The sequence below is a fragment of the Mustela nivalis genome (assembly GCF_964662115.1).
Source record: "Mustela nivalis genome assembly, chromosome: 6".
NCBI lineage: Eukaryota > Metazoa > Chordata > Mammalia > Carnivora > Mustelidae > Mustela > Mustela nivalis.
The window spans coordinates 114,313,993-114,332,216 of NC_139025.1; the positions used below are offsets into that span (position 1 = coordinate 114,313,993).

Sequence of the window (18,224 nt, forward strand, 5' to 3'; positions counted from 1 at the left end):
CACATATTAACAAAGAAAATGATGAGGAAATTTGATCATTATAAATAATCTTTTATCATAACATAGTTAAACCAGAAATTTTAAAAAGTTAAAAAAAAAATGTCCTTCCTCTGAAAACAAAAAAATTTTTATTGAACAAGGTTTGGGCAAAAAATAATATAAACTGAAATTACCGATTTTCTCAAAAAATAATTAAAAACTTAACATACATTAGAATAAACAAGATACAACTAAAGTAATGGTCAGAAGAAAATTCACAGCCTTAAAAATCTGTATCAATAAAAATAACTCAAATAAATGAATTAAATTCCCCCCACTTAAAAGGTAGAAAAATAAGAAATTTAGAAATAAGAATTTAGGAAAAACAAATTAAAAATAAGGAAATTTTTTAAAAATAAGGAAATAAGTAACAAAGGTAAAAGCAGAATTCAGTGGAGAATGGGGGGTAGGGGAAACTAGGGATAATAAGTAAATCAAAACCCTATTATTTTGGAAAAAAGTAAAAACAGACAAGTGATTAGCTAACTTAAAGAAAAAAAGGAAAAAACACAAATTTACAAAATATGAAATGACAGAAGGGAAATAACCATTGAAACAGAATTTTTAGAGAACATGAGACTAATTTCCAGACTTCAATGCAAATAAACCTGAAATTTAGATGAAATTAATAATTCCCTAAGAAAAAATTATTTACCAAAATTGGTTCTATTAGATAGAAAGCTTACAAGACTAATTTATCTATAAGAAATACAGTTAATTATCAAGGAATTCTGCCACAAAAAAGTCCCAGATGGTTTCACGGGGAAATTCTACCAAAGCTTTAAGTGCAGAAAGTTGTGATGCTATAAACCAACCCTAACCTTTTGGGGAAATAAAATACATATAAATATCAAGTGTAGGAGCACCTGGGTGGCTCTATCAGTTAAGCACCTGACTTCAGCTCAGGTCATCATCTCAGAGTCCTGGTTTAAGCCCAATGTTGAACTCCCCGCTCAGCAGTCTGCTTGTCTCTCTCCTTCTGCTTCTCCCCCTGCTTGTGCTCTCTCCCCCTCTCTCAAATAAATAAATAAAATATTTTTAAAAGAAATTAATTAATAATAAATAAATAGGTAGATAAATACTAAGTGTATGCAACAGTATAGCTGTTACATTGGGACTACCAATCCAAACCTTTTCTGTTCAATATCAACCAGATTTCCAATTTGCAAGAACCATCTCAAAATTACCGGTACAGGTTCTAAAATTCTATAAACATCCTCTCCTGGCTTCCCCTTCCTGAGAAATTCCTAAGACCTAGTCAAAGTAGATTTTCCTTTACTTTCTGTAAAACAAGCTAAAAAACTTAAGTCTTGCTCAATCAACAGGTTTTTCTGGCAGTTTTTTGTGGAGTGAGCAGTGGAGAGAAGGAAAATTCAACACTGATAAGGATTGGAGAATATTTCAGATAATAACAAACACAAACAAGAACATAAGAAGTGACAGAAGTTTGGGGATAAAATGAGAAATTTTTCATACTGGAGATAAAGAAGACAAATTTTGGAGAGCTACTTAGGAGTCATGACCATAGAGATGATTATCCAGGGATAACAGAGGAAACTATAATGTTACCTATACCAATTCTACTAATAAGGAAAAGAAACGATGTGACTAACTCACTTACCATCCAAAATACTGAGAGACTAAAAAACTATATGAAAACCACCTTAAAAATATTATGTGGCAGAACATGTCATTATTCTTGAGTGAAAGCCAACAGAGTGGATGGAGGAACTGAGTGAGAGCAGCATCTGGAGACTGAAGTTATTCAAATGGCAGAATTAAAGGCAGAAAGTTAAAACAAAACACCAAAGTCATAAGGAAGGTAGCTACTACTCTTGTCTCTACTTCTCTTAGCAGGTAACAACTAATTAATGACTGATGAATCGAGGAAGTAAGCTTAGGGAATCCTCTTCCGGTAATTCATATAGGACTGTCTTTATCCCATTAGATCAGTTATTTCACAAATGGAAAGGTCAGATGGCTTCCTCCAAAACTGAGTAACACTCTTTTTAGCAAATGTCAGAGTTACAGGATCACTTTGTCCAGAAAAAAACCAGAAACAAAAATAAACACACACACACACACACACACACACACACACACACACAAAACCAAGTTTTTAAAAATCCATGTGCCTAGAAAATCAAGTGTATTTAAAATTCTAGAGATATTTGGATTTTATGACAATTCAGTAAATCCCATTTACAATCAATTAGTCTTTATCTTTACAATATCAGAGAACATTAGAACACGGCAAATTTTCAAGATAAACAAAGAGAAACACTGTAAACTGTTCCTACCCTTTCCACCCCCATCCCCAATAAGTATCTATCAGCATATTCTAGAAAGCAAAGCTTCTTCATGCAAGTGTCCACCAGAAACAAACACCACCACCTGTTCCTAAAATAGCTAGTGACGAAACAGAAGGACAGCAAGAGAGCTGGAGAAGAGACTATATTCACTGTGCAGGGAGGCAGAGTGCTCTACAACTACGGGCATGCAGTGACCGTCAAGCAGGTGAACAGAATCACAGGCAGAGGCTACCAGCTAGAACCCTTAAAGGGGTGAATGCTCCAAGCAGAAAGCCCAACTTCTGGTTCATCTCATTAAGAGTTTTCACAGTGAGGAAGAATTCTACCACCAAAAGGACTAAGGTTTGTAACAAAGAAAACTCTCAGGAACAAAACAGCAATTACAAATGTTAAGTTCTTCCACGAATGAAAAATCTATGTATACTTTAGAGAATAATTTAAGTATGCTCCCCATCTACACTTAAAAAAGCAATACTTTTCATTAAATTAGTTGTTCCATAATATAATTTCATCTTTAACTACTAATCCTATGGTAAAGTATGTTTCATTATTTATAACTCAAAAACAGGGCACTTCCAAAATGGAGTTATTTTAACCTACACTGAAAAGAGGGCTTTAGCTCTAATTACATATCTTAATGGATATACAAATTATTTCCAATCTTTACAGTCCTACAGTTTAGCTCAAAGTAATGACTCATTTATCTAATTAGAGAACTTGTCATATATTTTTTTTCTTTTTCTTAGAATATCAATATTATCATTTAAAAACAGTATTTCTAACAGAAGATAAAGACAATAAGGATATTCTAGAAATTAGCAGAAAATTTAATTCTTTGGTCCTATTTAAATTGTTTAACAAACAGTTTAAAATAGTTCAAAGATAAAATACTTAATGACAAAAGAAGACAAACCGAGAACTTTCCTACCATAATGAACAGATACTAAAGAAGAACATTAGAAATCCAACTTCAGGATATGAATGGAAATAAAATGCATATATCACTCCACTTGATCAATGATAATGTTTGTATATGTAGTATAAATTAGACATACGGAGTCCCTATATTGTGTATTTTCCACGACAATTCCAAAAATCAAACATTTTATATCCATAAATACATTCACACTTGTCAAACTATATATTCCTAATTTTGGTTGAAAAATGATCATAAAGTTATATTCTTAGTCAAATATTAAGACTAAGTGCAGCTTTATTCAAATATAACTCCAATGTTGTAATTTTTGATCAATACAAATTCATAATACATACAGCCTTCTACCTGGGTAGGTTGGTTCAGGAAAATATTTTTGGCATGGCTCATTAAACTTTTTAGAAAATCATGTTTATTTTCTAGTACTAAAAATGGGGGAGACAAAGCAAGTTTAAAGGCAAAAACAAAAAAAACAAAAAAAGGAAAAGGTATTTCCATTTCAGTTAAAAGCAACTAGACTATTAAACATGTAGCCTATTCACTAGACAAAGGATCAATTAGCAAACTATGGCCAAAATATCAAGTACAGCCTGCTGCCTGTTTTTGTAAGTAGTTTTACTGGAACAAAGCCTTGCCCGTTTGTTTTCTTATGTCTATGGCTGTTTTCACTCTACAGTGGCAAGTTAAATAGTTGCAACAGAAACTAAAGGATCCACAAAATCTAAAACATTTACTATCTGGTCCTTTACAGAAAAAAAGTGTGAAGGCCCCTAACTCTAGACCTTTTAAGATAGAATAGAAAATCTCTACCTTAGTGCTAAATTAAATAACCTTAATTTTCCCTAATTTATGATTTGACATACACTGTTAAAGTGTCCTTTATCTGAGTCCTAATAAATTAAAGTTTAGCTTTGTTGCTGTGTTCACTGAGGTTTCCCATGTACAAACCACTATACGAGGAAGAAGCTGTGAAGGTTAGCTTTAGATTAGCAAAGGCTATTCACTATTCCCATCAGATTTGTTTGGTGCCTATTTTTCTTATATTGCTGTAAAATTACCATTTCGGAGTCACTGTGAGAGGCCTGACCCAGGCTGGGTGCAGGCCCTAGCTCAGAGTGAGAAGCTTGGTCAAGGGAGAGAAGGGGCTCAATAATGTCATCGTAATCATCTTCCTCTGTATCCCCCTCCCCATCGGCAAAAGTACCTCTAGTCAAGAAATCGGAGCGCGTCCGCGCCATTCGAGCTTTCTTTTTATGGGCCGGTCTGGCAACCTGCTTGACCAAATGATAAAACAAATAACATAACAATGTTTTGTTTTGGTTTTTTTGGGAGATGATGCCAATGAAAGACAGAGAGGTCATGAATTTCTTGAAACATCCCTCCACCCCGCTTGCAGTGTCCTTTCTACAAGAAGTGACAGAGATAATCAAAAGCAATCTATATACATTACTCTGGACAAAGGACAAAAATGGAAGCCAAATCTACACTGTTCTCTATAGCCAAGGAAATCATCTCTCACCGCCATGATATATCACCAAAGCCACTTGCATAAATTGCCTTTAGTAAGCAACATCTTTTTTGTAAACATAATCTGGGATTTTAGTCAACATTCCTTCCCTGAAGTACACCTCCCTAAGTTTGTAACAGACTTAACTCATGGCTTCTTTCGAATAACACTTGGGAGTAACTGCATACATGAGGTCTTTTACCTAGAATAATGATTTCCAAAACAGGTGCATCTATTTTGCATAAAAGATAGATAAAATTAAATACTTACCTCTCCTTTGCCCGGCCCACTTAACTTCACAGGTTTCCAATTTGGTTCATCTTGTTTACGGAGTTGAAGATTTCCACTATTTAAAGCTTCCTTGTTGACACTAAGAATAATAAATAACAGAATTATAATTCAATTCTTAGCAGACATCCCATGGCAGCAGTCTTAAAGTACAGCATGAAATATAGCCTAACAAGACCAATCAAAGAATTCTAGCAAATTACATTAAATACTTCCAGACTTTATTCAATTTCCAAAACAATATATCCATTTTTTTCTGCTTCCCTAATTAATAGTATTATCAAGAACTGACATATGTGACTGGATTACTAGAGGCCTGTCCCTGTAATCACTGGGTATATTCCACTATGGCCTATGTTTAAGACTAGTAGCAGCAGAATTAGCTCAGGAAAACAAATGGATTTGATGATAAGGGAAAACATCACATCCCCAAACCTTATAGTCTTAGAAGGGACCTTTTATTCTAATCATTATAAAATACCTGATAAGTAGCTATCAAGTGATATAGGTCCCATTACTTTGTTTTATACTGAGATGGTTCCTATTGGCTAGCAAATCTTCTGACACCCCTCTTCAGCTTTCATCTACTGTATTAGTTTTAAAACTCTGTTATACAGAACAAAATTAAAACTAGCAGGATAACAAATTGTTATCAAGTTAAAGGAGGTATGCCATACAGCGATATTACCTAGTGGAAACTTAATTTTGCTTGAATAACCACACAATGTGACTATTTTATCATTAAATTCTATGTAGAAATGGATATCTGATGAAAACGTGAATTGAACCCAAAACTTTCATGGTCCCAATTACCTATATTAACTCAGTAGCATGAGTTTTAAAATTTATCAATAACATATTGCTCATCTCTCCTTAGCAGAACTATAAGCTCACTAAGAATCATATCTTATCTTTTAGCATACTGCTGGGTTTAAAGTAGACACTAACTTATTATACAAGTTAGCAGACTAATGGCTCTGTCATTCAAAATCTTCCACTTAATTTTTACAAATGAAGACCTAGCGGTTTTAAGAGGTTATCTTGTCCTTTGCTCTATGCAATGACTCCTAAAACAAACCTAAGTCTTTGCTAGCTAAAGGCTTCTCAGAGTTCTCCCTTTTTGACCAAGGTATGATTAAGCCTAGCAATCCCAGGCTATCCTAAAAGATTCCCTTTTATTAAAATCTCTTACCCAGCTAAGCCTATCTGCTTTGTTCTAAAGAGAAGGAAATAATCAGACCTTTGATGGTACCTGACAACCCTAGCCAAATTTTAAACTCACAGCATTTTCTTTAGATTTCTCCATGATTTCTCTTTTGTTCTCCTTCATTAAACAGATGAAGACCACTATACACTTATCTGTGGCACAGAAAGAACACTAACATTACTTCCTAATTATGAAACTCAAGTTCTATTCCCTGCGATTTCTCATATGCTACCTTGAACAAGTCATTTCACCTCTGCAGGCTTCAGTGATCTCATCTATAATACGTGCGAACTGGAAAAAATAACTGAGAAACACCAACATTTACGATTCTATAAAATGCATCGAGAAGATTTTAAGTATGAATGTTACATAAGCTTTGACATAAACAATATATAATCATTTTGAAGATAAGTAGATCTTAATGGGGTAAAAGCAAACTAGATCAAGTAGCCCTAAGACTGTTTATCTTGGAAAATGATAAAAGACGTTTGCAAGAATTCACAAAAATATTAATGTTTTTGAAATCTGTAAGTATGCCTTCTATAGAACACATTCATGGATCCAACAGCTACACATACACATACAACACAAACACACACCTCCCATCATTAAACTTCATCAGAATCATAGAAAATAATATTTTTAACAACTTAACTGATGGGCTTATATATGCTACATAAGGTCTTTGAACTTTGGGGCAATCTCTAGATTTATGAGCAAGCATAGGACCCCAAGCTGTCATTTAACCCAACTGCATCTCATAATACCATACAAAAATCCCTAATGGAAAATACCAATGATCTCTTGCTTGTATTTACAAAGGGTCTATAAACTCTGTACATTATTTTAAAGACTGAAAGATTAAAAGCTCAAACTATAAGAGAGAAAAGGTTATTTTCCACAGTAAATGTGAAATTTAATTTTTTATCCCTAAGATATATACCCTCCTTTTACTTAAACATTGACATTTTCCCATAAGAACTGAGAGAATCCACTGTATACAAAGACTTAACACAAATTTCTTAAATTTTATCATCTTTGCTTTTATGTTCCACCTAAAAAGTGCTTTTCTCATGGTGACCACTAGTTAAAACTTAGAAGTATAAAGAACTTCCACTTACATAAGCCATCTGTTTAAGTAGTTAAACTCTTAGAAAGTAGAATGGCAGTTGCTAGGAGCTTCAAGTAAGGAGAAAGGAGTATAACTGTTTGATGGGTAATAAGAGTTTCTTTTGCAATATGAAAAAGTTCTAGAGATCCACTGCACAAAAATATGCATATAGTTAACACTATTGTCTTGTACAATTAAGAACAGTTAAGATGGTAAATTATATTTTTTGTGTTTCTTTACCACATAAAAATAGTATGAAATACTTAATTGAGACCATAAATAGGCTAAATGCCGGGACAAAGTACATTAACTTTAAAGCCTGACACTAGTAAGATTGGACTTGCCACCCCCCAGAGATCTAGAGCAACCAGCATTTGCTGAATGCCTACTATGTTTGTAGGCACTGTACTGCCCTTCACAAATGCTTTCTCACTTAAAGAGGAGGAACCAAAAAACTCTATCTGTGCTTATTAGTCAAAGATTTCTATGGTATAATTATATTCAATTTCAGGTAGCTGCTAGAGTCAACGATTAGGGAATTTTTTTTTTTTAAACACAGAGAAAATGGCTAATTTCAGTAGCACCCATACAAATAGTTGAAGTAGATTAAGGAACCTTAATAAAATTCTCCAAAAAGTTTGCCATTTATATACATAAAATAAATAAGCATTTCACTTACAGGGAAATACTCATATTGTCCTTTGGTGTGAAGAAAATAACCCTAGTATTTCCATCTCTGGAGGAGTCATCAGATTTGTGGCTATAAGACTGAGTAGGTCTGTGGTGTTCTCTCTTTGAAATACGATTATTAGAAAGTTTACTGGCTACATTCAGATGGGTGCACATTCTGTCTGTCTTGGATAATTCCTTGGTAGTAGCAGACTGGCATGGGCCTCCTTTCCTTTCAAAGAACAAGGTGACAGGTCGGTCCTTCTGGGGAGGGTGAGCAGGAAGGCTGTCTTTTGGAAGAAGAGCTGCATCTTTTACTGATACTGATGGAGGCCCTACTACATTGGGCTCTTCCTTATTTGGGGTATTCAGAATAAGGAGGGAAGATGGCCTCTCTGCTCTTTGCTCTGATGGATGGAAAGATGGTGCCAGGAAGGACTCCCCAGTTCTTGGCTTTTCAACTGTCTTGAAGGCTTTACGCTCCTTCTCTAAAATACCTGTCTGCTGACGAATCTGTTGCATCATCTCTCTTTCATTCTGCTGCTGCAACTGCTTTTGCCTTTCTTCCTTCTCAATGTTTAGCTTTTCTAACTTCTTCAGCACAGTATTAGAAGAATCTGTATTCAAAGATGTAACAACTTGATTTTCTCCTGGAAAGTGGTACTTTCTGGCTTCCCTGTTGATATCGGAAGTGAGAGCTGAAAGTGTTTCTTCACTTTCTAATAGCTTGTTTCTCTGGATACTTGCATCTAGTTGGGAACTTGTTTTCAGTGGGTCTTGTTGAGGAATATAAAAAAACGTAGGCAAACTATTTGAAATAAAGGGGTCTCTCAGCTGTGGCTTACAGGTAATAGATTCAGAACTGCAAACCAGTTTTTCCTTCATAGTCCCATTCTTCAAATAGACTGAGTCAGAGGATGCCCCCTTTTCAATCAAAGTATAGTTAGTCTCACCTGAGGCACTGATGGCATTGTTCTGTGAATCAAATATTGGACTGCTGGATATTTTAGGTGACTGAAGCTGCAAGTCTCCTTCATCTAAAGTTATGGATTCCAGTTTGCTCTTCTGGCTTTCCTCACAACTCAGAAGTTCCAAGCTTTCTTGAGAGCTTTCACTGTCAGGTGTACCCTGTAGAGACGGAAGGGCTTCCGGCATCAGTTCTGTAGACCATCTACGTTCCTCAGAAGGAGACACGCCACCAAGAGAACGAACTTTCAACAATTCTAAACTAAATATAGCCTGCTCAAGTTCTCTCATTCTCCGACTTTCTCTTTTGGCCCGACCTACTTTTTTTTGGTGGAGATCTTCCAAGGACTTAGGTCTCTCTCTGACAATCACTTCTTCCTGCAAGTCTGCACCACTGTGGCTTCTGGCTCTCTCCTGTCGCTTGTTTAGGGACTCTTTCAAGCAGTCTGTTGAACTTTCTTGGCTAATTCGATTACTCTCTATCACAGACTTACATTCCTTTATAGCTTTAACTCTGTTATCAAAGGAACAATCCTCCCATTCTGAAGGGTCTGAACCCTGGATTTCCAGAGCTCCAGATGGCTCAGTATTTGCCAATCCAAGTTCTAGTTTTGTTTCTTTCAGTCTTTGTTCTTTTAAAACTTTAAACCTATAGAAAAACAGGGAAAAATGGGTTAGAGGTTATCTTCTACTTACTATTGGAGAAAATACATTTTACTGAGAATTTAAGAAATATATGGAAAGTTCCAGATTTTTCTTCTTAAGCTAACTTGGATGCACATTTCATAATTCCATTCCTATGAGTGAGATGATATTTTAAGATTATTAATTAATTAATTAAATTATTAAGTGCATTATTTCTACTAGGATATTCTAGTCAAAACATAAATTAACTCAGAAGTAAAGCTATTTAAAAAGTATCTTTGGGAGCCTGGGTGGCTCAGTGGGTTAGGCCGCTGCCTTCAGCTCAGGTCATGATCTCAGGGTCCTGGGATCGAGTCCCGCATCGGGCTCTCTGCTCAGCGGGGAGCCTGCTTCTTCCTCTCTCTCTCTGCCCGCCTCTCTGCCTACTTGTGATCTCTGTCTGTCAAATAAATAAATAAAATCTTAAAAAAAAAAAAAAAAAGTATCTTTAAGATAAACCTTAAAATGAAATTAAAGTTTCTAAAGGTAAAAACAACTGAATATTGCCAATTTTTAAAGATTCAACTGAATGTAAAAGTTAACTCTTAGCAGTTATAACCATAGATCATGTAGGTTTTCAATCCAATTTAATTCAATAAACATCTACTTGGCTTCTATTATAGACCACACAATGTGGGTTAAAACTGCTAGGAGTATAACAGCCTACTGGAGAAGACAAAATTATACATAACCAATTCTAATACAAGTTAGACAAGTGTTGGAGCAGAGGCATAAAATATTTGAAAAGAAAGAAGGAGTAACTATCATGGCAACAAAGATTACCTTTGTCTTGCTCTGAATCCTCTACAAATTGATTGCAAAAGGATGATTTTGTTTCTTTGTTCTTGATACCTCTTACTTTCCCTGTAGCCTTTCCATCTTGCCTGAATGCAGAGAGCAGCCATATGTCTCCTTCTGTAATATTCCTTCCATCTCTGCTGGATGATGATAGTTGCAGTCCGGAGCTCCAAATACCTCTGCCTCTCTAAGTGAGCACGCCAGGAGGCCTGGAGCAGAGTGGCTGCACTAGCCATAACTAAAACATCCTTCTGCACAGCTACCCTTCTGACTTGCTTCTGATTTAGGTAATTCCTCCAGAATCGCTGTGGGGAAAACAATAAAAACTTCTGTCTTATCTTGTGCCATATTTTCACAGAAAAAAAAAATATTATGTCACAATTAAAGGTTAAGTGGCTAGAGTTAAATTGCACATGATTAAAATGGGGGGAAAAAAAGTTTTCCTTTTTGAGATATGCCTGGCTAAAACAACTCTTCTAGAAAATACAACTTCAATGAAGTTAATTACAGAACTTAAAATAATTTAAATTTTTTGATGCTTTAACAAATTACATTATCTTCTCATGCTACAGTTTGCCAATATTAATGGATTTAAGGTCAACATGCACATGTTTCAAAAATTAAGATTCTAAAGATTTTCTTACATAAACAAAAAAGGTCTATGGAGGAGAACAGTTATACAAATCAATGAGGGAAAATAAGGCAGAAAAATACGAAATAAGATACCTATCATCCAAGATGAGTACAGAGCAACAACAATGTATATTATAACTCTCAAATATTCTCAGGAAACTACCAAACAAAAATAACTATGTCATCAAAAATTAAGGCATATAACTCCTTTGCCCCAACCATACCTTGTAAGATATTGTAGCTATAAATTTAATTTAATTTAAACTCAACTTTATCAGTATTTATCAATAGTCTATTATTATATACCTATTATTGTAATACGTAATCTGTTGGGTGAAATGAACATTTCAAAAATGAACAGGAGTGGTGCCTGGGTGGCTCTGTAGGTTAAGCATCAGACTCCTGGTTTCAGCTCAGGTCATGATTTCATGGTCATGAGATCAAGCACTGTGTCAGGCTCTGCACTCAGCAGGGAGTCTGCTTGAGATTCTCTTTCTCCGCTCTCCCTCTGCCCCTCTCCCTGTGCATTCTCTCTTTCTCTCTCTCTCTCTCTCAAATACATAAATAAACATGAATGTTTAAAAAAGATGAATAGGACACATTCTCATCTCTAAAGAAGTTTATATTCTTATTCAAATGTTTCACAGTAAAATTCTGATTACTAAAATAAAGGCCACATTAACTAGCAAATCTCATGGGAGGAATCCTTTGCTTCCAACCTGGATAATGATGGATGCCTGTCTCAGATGGAGAAAATGCTGCCTACACAGCAGAACCCTGAACCATCGCTGCAACAATATGATCCTGCGGAGCACCTCTTGGTGAAGCAGATCTTGTAGGTGCTGTCGTTCCTGCTCCTTTAGGAACACCTACCAAAAAGAAGAAAGATGAGGAATACAGCTTAAGAAGAAAGGAGAAATTTATTGCCACGAATCATCCTTTCTGTGGTAAGCTTCTTTAGAGAAGAATACAATAGTAGACCTGAAAAGCAGTACTAACAAACATTTCTATCCATTTAAAGAAGTCATTCTCAAATTAAAATAGAGACATTAAAATATAGAAGAGAAAATGGAAAAATGGGCATGATTATAAAATTCCTAGTCTTAGAGATTGGGATATATTATTCCCTTGGGAAATTCACTGCCCTCATGAGACAAGGTACCACTGAAAACGTCATTTTTCCTGTTTTCAAGGATATTAGTTAGGGTGGGGGGAGAAAAGTTGAGAAACACAGATCTTGAAGTTTGATGATAATATGAATAAGCCAGTAACAATAGTCTTTTTGAAACCCAGTATGCATCAAAAGTTTCTTGCTACCCAAGGCTATTAACCAGTTTATTTACTCTTTCCTTCTATTAATAAATCTTTGGAGTATAGGATAAAGCAAATATAACTTAGACATAGACCCTCTGGATATACGAATTACACTTTACCCTTAAAAGCAGGTGGACAGAAATAACTGTATATAAAGTATATTATATAAGGTATATTAACTGAATATTAAGGTATACAGTGGGTTATTTTGATATATGTATCCACTGTAATTATCACAAACTAATTAACATACCCATCACCTTCCATGTCTGTCAAAAATTTTAAACTATTTTAAAAAAAGAAGAGCTAGATATTAGATACACACACACAAAAAAAACCCATAAACTGCAAGGGCAAAAGACAGAGGTTTCTACCTGAGCAAAACAAGGAGCTGGAAATAATAACAAATGTACATGTTCAGGGCAGCACAGACAGGGTCAACAGAACAATCAGTCTTCATAAAGAAGATAGTAAATGGTATGAAGTCATGATATGGAGGTTCTTGAAGAGAGAGATGTTTGAATTTAATGGGGAGGTTATCATGGGATTAGTATTAAGCAGGAAGCCAACATAAAAGAAGGAGGTATATTAAGATTATGATTTTGATACTATGGGTAGAATGAGGTAAATGGAATGACAAAGACTGAAATCGGATGAGGGATCTGTTTACTCTAAAAGAAATATAAGTGAGAGCTAAGGAACAAACTAAAATGCAAGTAATAGGAATAAAGAAAAAGGGAGAGATACTCTGAGAATCATTTGTGAGGAAAAAAAGAAAAAGAACTTTGTAAAAGGATTAAAGTGAAGGCTAGGACAAATCTCATAACCTAGAAGAAGGATGACAGAGATAAAAGGCAGTTGATAAATTAAGGACAGTGGGAAAATCTGGGTAAGGTCACTGAGCAAGTTGAGTTGAAGATTTCAGTAGAATACCTGGGAGGAGATTGTTTTTAGTCAGTTAAAACTATGGGCAGAACTGGAGCACTGGCCAGAAGCTCTTTGGTTGATACGAACGATATTAAGTAAAAATCTTGGTCTAATCAATTTCCCATAATGATTCTGGCACACTAACTTTTTCATAAATATTCTCATGGGGAAAGATTGCCCTTATTATTTTAATATAAAAATGTACCCAAATTTGATAAGGACTATATATATTATATTTACCATGGATTTTCCAACTTGGTAATTATCCGAATTAAGATGTATTTTCCTGAAGAAATCCTGAATGTTAAATTTGGATGGAATAATATTTCGGGGAAGAAGTACATGGAAGTGGCTCACAAAATCCTGAAAAATGAAAAGAAAAATGTTGTAAAATCACAAGAAAATTGTATGTAAACATAGTCCTAAAGCAGCTAATTGTCCTTTTATTGATCCTTTCCTCATCTTTTTTTTTTTTTTTAAAGATTTTATTTATTTATTTGACAGAGAGAAATCACAAGTAGATGGAGAGGCAGGCAGAGAGAGAGAGGGAAGCAGGCTCTCCGCTGAGCAGAGAGCCCGATGCGGAACTCGATCCCAGGACCCTGAGATCATGACCTGAGCCGAAGGCAGCGGCTTAACCCACTGAGCCACCCAGGCGCCCATTTTCCTCATCTTTTAAACAGACTAAAACCAAGAAATTACTTCTTAATTTAAAAAATTACAGTTAATTTGTAAAATGGCGGTGGGGGGTGGAGAGAAGATAGTGAATTCTACATATTTTGTTAAGAAAGGGGAATTGAAGAAGAAAAAAGCAGAAACTAATGGTCCCTTTTGAGAAAGCTAAATTAATGACCAAAGAAAAAGTTATTTAATAACTGAAATATTTAGCAGAAAAATATGCAAAGGTGTCAGAGTATAACTGAGAACAAAGCTTTCCCTCCCAGAAACAGCAAAGAACCTGCTCAGCTGCTGAAAATCTTCACCATAATTTCTATATACAACAGTTAATGAGAATAACTGTAAGCCTTGTTGGCAGCTTACCATGAAAGAAAATTTTGCTGAGGTAACTTTGCAGAAAACTAAATGGAATCTTTTGAACTAGACAGTTCTGATTGAACTATTTCAATTACTGGAGTAATCAGTAGGAAGAACTACTATGTTATGAGTAAACTTAGTACTGGCAAAATTCAGATAAAATGAGAATAGCCAGGAACCGGATTTGATCACAACACAAGTTTAATATGATTGCTGCCATTCAATGGAAGTGAGTACTCTCTATCCCTCTTCAATTCTGTATACAAAAGATGGAATGCAAATGAAGAAATAGGAGAAATAAACAAGTGAGTCCCAAATAAAAAATAAGCAAGACACAGGAATAACTTACTTAAGTGTATATAATTTAAATATCACTATAAAAGCATAACCTGGAAAGAATATTTGCAGCTGTATCCGGATTGGCGAATTCGAACTGTCTCCAGCATTCCAGTGTACCGAAGCTGTCGAAGCACCAAGGCATCATTGAATCTTAATGGCAGCTAAAACAAAACAAATGGAAAAAAGATTAACTCATATAAAGACAGCTCCAAATTAATGTTTCTCTAATAACTATGGTTAACTTTCATATAATTCTTTTTTATGATGGAATTTCATAACATATTTGCTTCTCAGATTTTTAGGAAACACTAAATCAAGCCCATATACATACCAAAAAGACAGGTAAGTACAAAAATTAGAAGGGCACCTACAGAAAATACAGAACACTGTTTTCATTTAAAAGATTATATATAGCTCTTCCCTCTACTTACTCTCCTTAAAAAAATGTAAAACCTGGTTTGAAGTAAGTGGAGCTAGAAGCTCTGACTTACAGGACATTTTTACCTTTTCAGCATTAGAGCGAATGCATTTTACAAAATAGGGTTCTGCTTGACCAAGTGTCTCCATCAGCTTGCTTAATGAGGCCTGCAATACAGAGCAACGTATTAAGCATTTTCTCCCATTTCAAACTGGCAGAAAATAATTTACAAATACAAACAATAATGTTGACAAGCTATGCTGAAACAATGGTATACACAGAAAGAGCTTTCTTTCTCAAGAGAATTGTGTATACTTCCATACTGATTAAATTAAGGAGAAGGATGGTAGTTTAATCATAGAGCTGATATTTTGGCAACAGTATAAATTGCAGATATATTACAGAATAATATAAGTCTAGAATAAATTTTTCACTTTTCTTCACATTTCATGAAACCATTTACTCAAATTCATGTGTTCCTAAAACAACTTTGAAAATCTCTAGTAGGGTATCCACTAGCTATTAGTCCCCCACTTTCAGTGCTCATGCTAGTGATGTCCCCTCTTTCATTCCTGATACTGATAATTTGTACTTTACCTCTTTTTTTTCCTAATTAATCTAGCTAGAGGTTTATAACTTTTTTTTTTTTTAATCTTATCAAAGAACCAACTTTTTGGTTTTGTATTTTTCCTCTATTATTGTTTTCAATTTCACTGATTTCTGTTTTTTGTCTTTATCATTTCATTCCATCTGCTTGCTTTGGAATTAGTTATATGTTTTTCTTTTGCTAGTTTCCTAAGAGAGAAGCTTATGTTATTGATTTGAGATCCTTTTTCCTTTCATTAAAAGCATTTAATGTTATCAATGAACCTTGGAGCACTGCTTTAGCTACACTGCACAAACTTTGATATTTCACTTTCATTTAAAATATTTTAAAAATCTCTTTGACTCATGTATTATTTAGATGTCTGCCTTTTATTTTCCAAATATCTGGGGATTATTATCTTTCTTTTATTGATTTCTGGTTTAAATCCACGTTATGGTCAGATAACATATTTTGTTTTTTAGTATTCATCTATTGGCTTCTCTGTTATATTTCTTTGTAGTGTTTTTTAGTGGATGCTCTACGGATTATAATATGGAAACTTAACTTGTCACAGTCTACTCAGAGTTAGTATTTTATGACTTCAAGTAAAACTTAGAAGCCTTGGGGCGCCTGGGTGGCTCAGTGGGTTAAGCCGCTGCCTTCGGCTCAGGTCATGGTCTCAGGGTCCTGGGATCGAGTCCCACATCGGGCTCTCTGCTCAGCAGGGAGCCTGCTTCCTCCTCTCTCTCTCTGCCTGCCTGTCTGCCTACTTGTGATCTCTCTCTGTCAAATAAATAAATAAAATCTTTAAAAAAAAAAAAAAAAAAACAAAAAAACTTAGAAGCCTTATAAGCATACGGATTCCTATTATTACTGTCATATATATTATAGCAATATAATTTTTTTTTTTACTTTTAAGTGCTCTTTTTTTTCCTCAGAAATGTTTATTGTAGTATAAAATACATAAAATAAAACGCTTAAATCACAAGTGTACAGTTTGACAGATTTTCACAAAAGGAACACATTCTTGTATCCAAAGCCCAACTCAATAAACAAAATATTACCAGAACCTCCTGCTGCTATAAACAAACTATCTTTGAAAAAATAATCCTTTAAAAAAAAAAAAATAATAATCCTTTTTAGATATCTTTTCCTCTTATTATAAGGCTAATATATAATTATTATAGAAAACTTAAGACATAGATATATGTTCAAAGAATAAAATTCAGCTTGACAATTATATAATTGTTATTTGATTTATTATTATCACATTTATTGCCAAATGCCCAGTCACAATAAAAGGAAATGGATTTCTATGCATATAAAACTAAAATAAAACCAGAAAATACCAGCAATCCCATTTAGTTAAATATAAATGGGAGAACGAAGTTTAAAATGTATATAGAAAAAAAAACACACATTATGTTAACAGTGACTGTATCTGGGCAGTAGGGCTTAAAGGCAGGTTTTATTTATAGTATCAGTTTTCTGCTGCCTGTCTCCTCACACTGAAAACAATGAAGTACTCTCTGGGATATCCACCACCCACACATAAAGGGATGAAAAAGAGAGACAGCTGACTTTTCCACCCCTGTTACTTCTCTCCAAAACGACCACTATAATATGGCTTTTAAGTCATATGTATCATCTTCCATTCAGGTATCTTGCAGATGATCTTGACTTTTCAATGTCATTCTGAATGAAATAGAGTCCTCTAAAGAAAGCCCTTTTTTAAATAAAAAGGTAAAATAAAAAATAACCTGAAACTGGGCACTGATACTGGGAGGCTTTTTCTTCTTGTGCAAATGAAGAAGAGACTTGGTGATGCGATCCTGTAGCGTCAGTCTTGTCAGGTGCTTTAAAGAATTTACCTCTAGCAAGTGCTAAAAAGAAGCGAGAAAAATCATATTCCTCACATAAATTAATCAAAGAACAGGAAAAACAAAGTTATAATCCAGTTTCATTATCACCTATGTATAATGACTATGATGAATCTGAGAGATTGGATATTCAACATCCATCCATCTTCCTCCTGTTTTCCTGCAGAAGCTTTCCAACTAAAAAGAAAACTGCATTTCTCAAATTCTCTTACATCTGGGCTCCAGGTGCAATTTAAGCTTATCATTTAAAATCCCACATGTGAAACTAGAAAGATATAACTGAACCAGAGACTTTGATTATGAGCTTCTGTTTCTTCTGACAAGCAGGCACATCAAAGGACTTAAGCTTTTTTGAGATCCCAAAGTCCAGGTACTACCTTTATGAGTTGAGAGGCAGAGTACAGAGAATCTGTGTTGTCACTGAAACTCTAGGTAAATGCACCTTAGCCCTGGAGCCAATAGTTGTAGCTGCTCCTTTCTGATTTCTGGATCATACTACAGGTAGTGTGTGCCTGAAAGCAGCAGCTAGAATGGCAGTTTCCTACTTTCCTAGCTGATTACAGCAGGAGTCAGTTCT

General features: G+C 34.8%; 1 protein-coding gene across 35 annotated transcripts in view; it reads right to left on the reverse strand.

Moving 5' to 3' along the window:
- MYO9A (myosin IXA) overlaps positions 1-18,224 on the reverse strand; it is a 275,439-nt gene that overhangs the window by 99,649 nt on the left and 157,566 nt on the right. For 13 of the 35 annotated variants that reach the window (XM_082735684.1, XM_082735688.1, XM_082735681.1 and 10 more), the window contains 8 exons: positions 17,528-17,650; positions 15,268-15,348; positions 14,814-14,924; positions 13,630-13,752; positions 11,868-12,017; positions 10,501-10,820; positions 8,078-9,682; positions 5,063-5,162 (listed from right to left, as the gene is read on the reverse strand). In XM_082735684.1, coding sequence (XP_082591810.1) covers positions 5,063-5,162; positions 8,078-9,682; positions 10,501-10,820; positions 11,868-12,017; positions 13,630-13,752; positions 14,814-14,924; positions 15,268-15,348; positions 17,528-17,650 — 2,613 coding nt within the window. Of the gene's footprint in view, positions 1-4,343; positions 4,560-5,062; positions 5,163-8,077; positions 9,683-10,500; positions 10,821-11,867; positions 12,018-13,629; positions 13,753-14,813; positions 14,925-15,267; positions 15,349-17,527; positions 17,651-18,224 lie in introns of all 35 variants that reach the window. The other 22 variants (XM_082735666.1, XM_082735673.1, XM_082735671.1 and 19 more) reach the window with 2 other exon arrangements.